The 2257-nt window shown below is 68.4% G+C and overlaps 1 protein-coding gene across 1 annotated transcript in view; it reads left to right on the top strand.

Annotated features, from left to right (window-relative positions):
- The window catches only part of NPR1 (natriuretic peptide receptor 1), a 17098-nt gene that overhangs the window by 7517 nt on the left and 7324 nt on the right, over positions 1 to 2257 (top strand). The window contains exons 2-4 of the mRNA XM_031064833.1: positions 633 to 794; positions 1451 to 1564; positions 1969 to 2164. Of these exons, the coding sequence (XP_030920693.1) occupies positions 633 to 794; positions 1451 to 1564; positions 1969 to 2164 (472 nt within the window). The remainder of the gene's footprint in view (positions 1 to 632; positions 795 to 1450; positions 1565 to 1968; positions 2165 to 2257) is intronic.

The raw sequence follows: 2257 nt of genomic DNA, 5'->3' as shown, positions 1-2257 counted from the left end.
AGGTGAGCGGGGTGGGCACGGGGGCAGGGACAGATGGGCAGGGAAATGCCCAGGTGGGCACAGGACACAGCCAGGTGGGCACAGGACACGGTCATGTGGACTCGGGGAAATGCCCAGGTGGGCAGGGACATGGACAGGTGGGCAAGGGTGGGCAGGGGGCACGGCCAGGTGGGCAAAGAGACACCCAGGTAGGCACGGGGACAAAGACAAGTGGGCAGGGAAACGCCAAGGTGGGCACGGGGACACAGCCAGGTGGGCAGGGGGTGCATCCAGGTGGGCACTGATGGCCTCAGGTGGGCATGGAGACATGGCCAGGTAGGCACGGAGACACCCCCAGGTAGGCACGGGGGCACGGACAGGTGGGCAGGGAAATGCCCAGGTGGGCACAGACACATCCAGGTGGGCACTGCCTGCCCAGGCGGGCAGGGGCAGGTCCAGGTGGGCAGGGAAACACCCACGCAGGCACAGGGACACAGCAAGGTGGGCACAGCCCAGGTGGGCACGGGGACACCCCCAGGTGGGCACGGCACCTGCAGGTGGGTGGGGACAGGTCCAGGTGGGCACAGATGTCCTCGGGTGGGCACGGCCTGCCCAGGTGTGGCCAGCCCTGAGCCTCGTCCCTGTCCCCCCAGGCCGTGACCATCATCACGTACGCGGAGCCGCAGAACGCCGAGTACCGCCCGTTCTACATCGACACGTTCGGGGCGAGCCTGCAGGGCCGCGGCTTCCCCGAGCCCCGGCGGCCCTGGCACCGCGGGGACAGCAACGATGCCCGCGCCCGCCGCGCCTTCCAGGTGAGCGGGGACACCGACAGGGACAGGTGAGCGGGGTGGGCACGGGGGCAGGGACAGATGGGCAGGGAAATGCCCAGGTGGGCACAGGACGCGGTCATGTGGGCACAGGACACGGTCATGTGGACTCGGGGAAATGCCCAGGTGGGCAGGGACATGGACAGGTGGGCAAGGGTGGGCAGGGGGCACGGCCAGGTGGGCAAAGAGACACCCAGGTAGGCACGGGGACAAAGACAAGTGGGCAGGGAAACGCCAAGGTGGGCACGGGGACACAGCCAGGTGGGCAGGGGGTGCATCCAGGTGGGCACTGATGGCCTCAGGTGGGCATGGAGACATGGCCAGGTAGGCACGGAGACACCCCCAGGCAGGCACGGGGGCATGGACAGGTGGGCAGGGAAATGCCCAGGTGGGCACAGACACATCCAGGTGGGCACTGCCTGCCCAGGCGGGCAGGGACAGGTCCAGGTGAGCAGGGAAACACCCACGCAGGCACAGGGACACAGCAAGGTGGGCACAGCCCAGGTGGGCACGGGGACACCCCCAGGTGGGCACGGCACCTGCAGGTGGGTGGGGACAGGTCCAGGTGGGCACAGATGTCCTCGGGTGGGCACGGCCTGCCCAGGTGTGGCCAGCCCTGAGCCCCGTCCCTGTCCCCCCAGGCCGTGACCATCATCACGTACGCGGAGCCGCAGAACGCCGAGTACCGCCCGTTCCTGCAGCGGCTGCAGCGCGAGGCCCGAGAGCGCTTCAACAGCTCCCTGCAGGACGGGCTGGTGAGACACGGGACACCGGGGACACGGAGGGGACACCGGGGGGACAGGGGGACAGGGAGAGCTTCAACAGCTCCCTGCAGGACGGGCAGGTGAGGGGACACCAGGAGGGGACACCAGGGACACCGGGGGACAAGGAGGACACGGGAGCAGCTGTGGGGGGGCACAGGGTGGAGCTGGAGACAGTGGGACAAAGGGACACAGGGACACCAGGAGGGGACACCGGGTCACTGAGAGGGGACACCGGGACACCAGGACACCACACCGAGCTGGAGCTGCCAGGGGACACGGGATGGGGACAGGGACCCCCGGCTGTGCCCTGTCCCCCCAAGCTGTCCCCAGATGAATGAATTTGGTGTCCCCAGACGAATTTGGTGTCCCCAGATGAATTAATTCCGTGTCCCCAGATAAATTACCTCGCCGCCGCCTTCCACGACGGGGTGCTGCTCTACGCCCAGGCGCTCAACGAGACCCTGGAGCGCGGCGGCTCCGTCAGCGACGCCTCGGCCATCACCCGCCAGATGTGGAACCGAACCTTCTACGGTGAGACCCGGCCCGACCCGGCCCGCCCTGACCCGCCCCGGACCCTCCCGGACTCTCCTTGTCCCCTCCTTGTTCCCTTCTTGTCCCCTCCCATCCCCATCCTGTCCTTGTCCCCAACCCGTCCCCCTCCCAGCCTGGTGTCACCTCCCAGTC

Source organism: Geospiza fortis, unplaced genomic scaffold (genome assembly GCF_000277835.1).
Source record: "Geospiza fortis unplaced genomic scaffold, GeoFor_1.0 scaffold375, whole genome shotgun sequence".
In the NCBI taxonomy this organism is placed as follows: Eukaryota; Metazoa; Chordata; class Aves; order Passeriformes; family Thraupidae; genus Geospiza; species Geospiza fortis.
The sequence above is the reverse complement of the archived record's forward strand: the minus strand, read 5'-3'. Positions and strand labels throughout refer to the sequence as shown.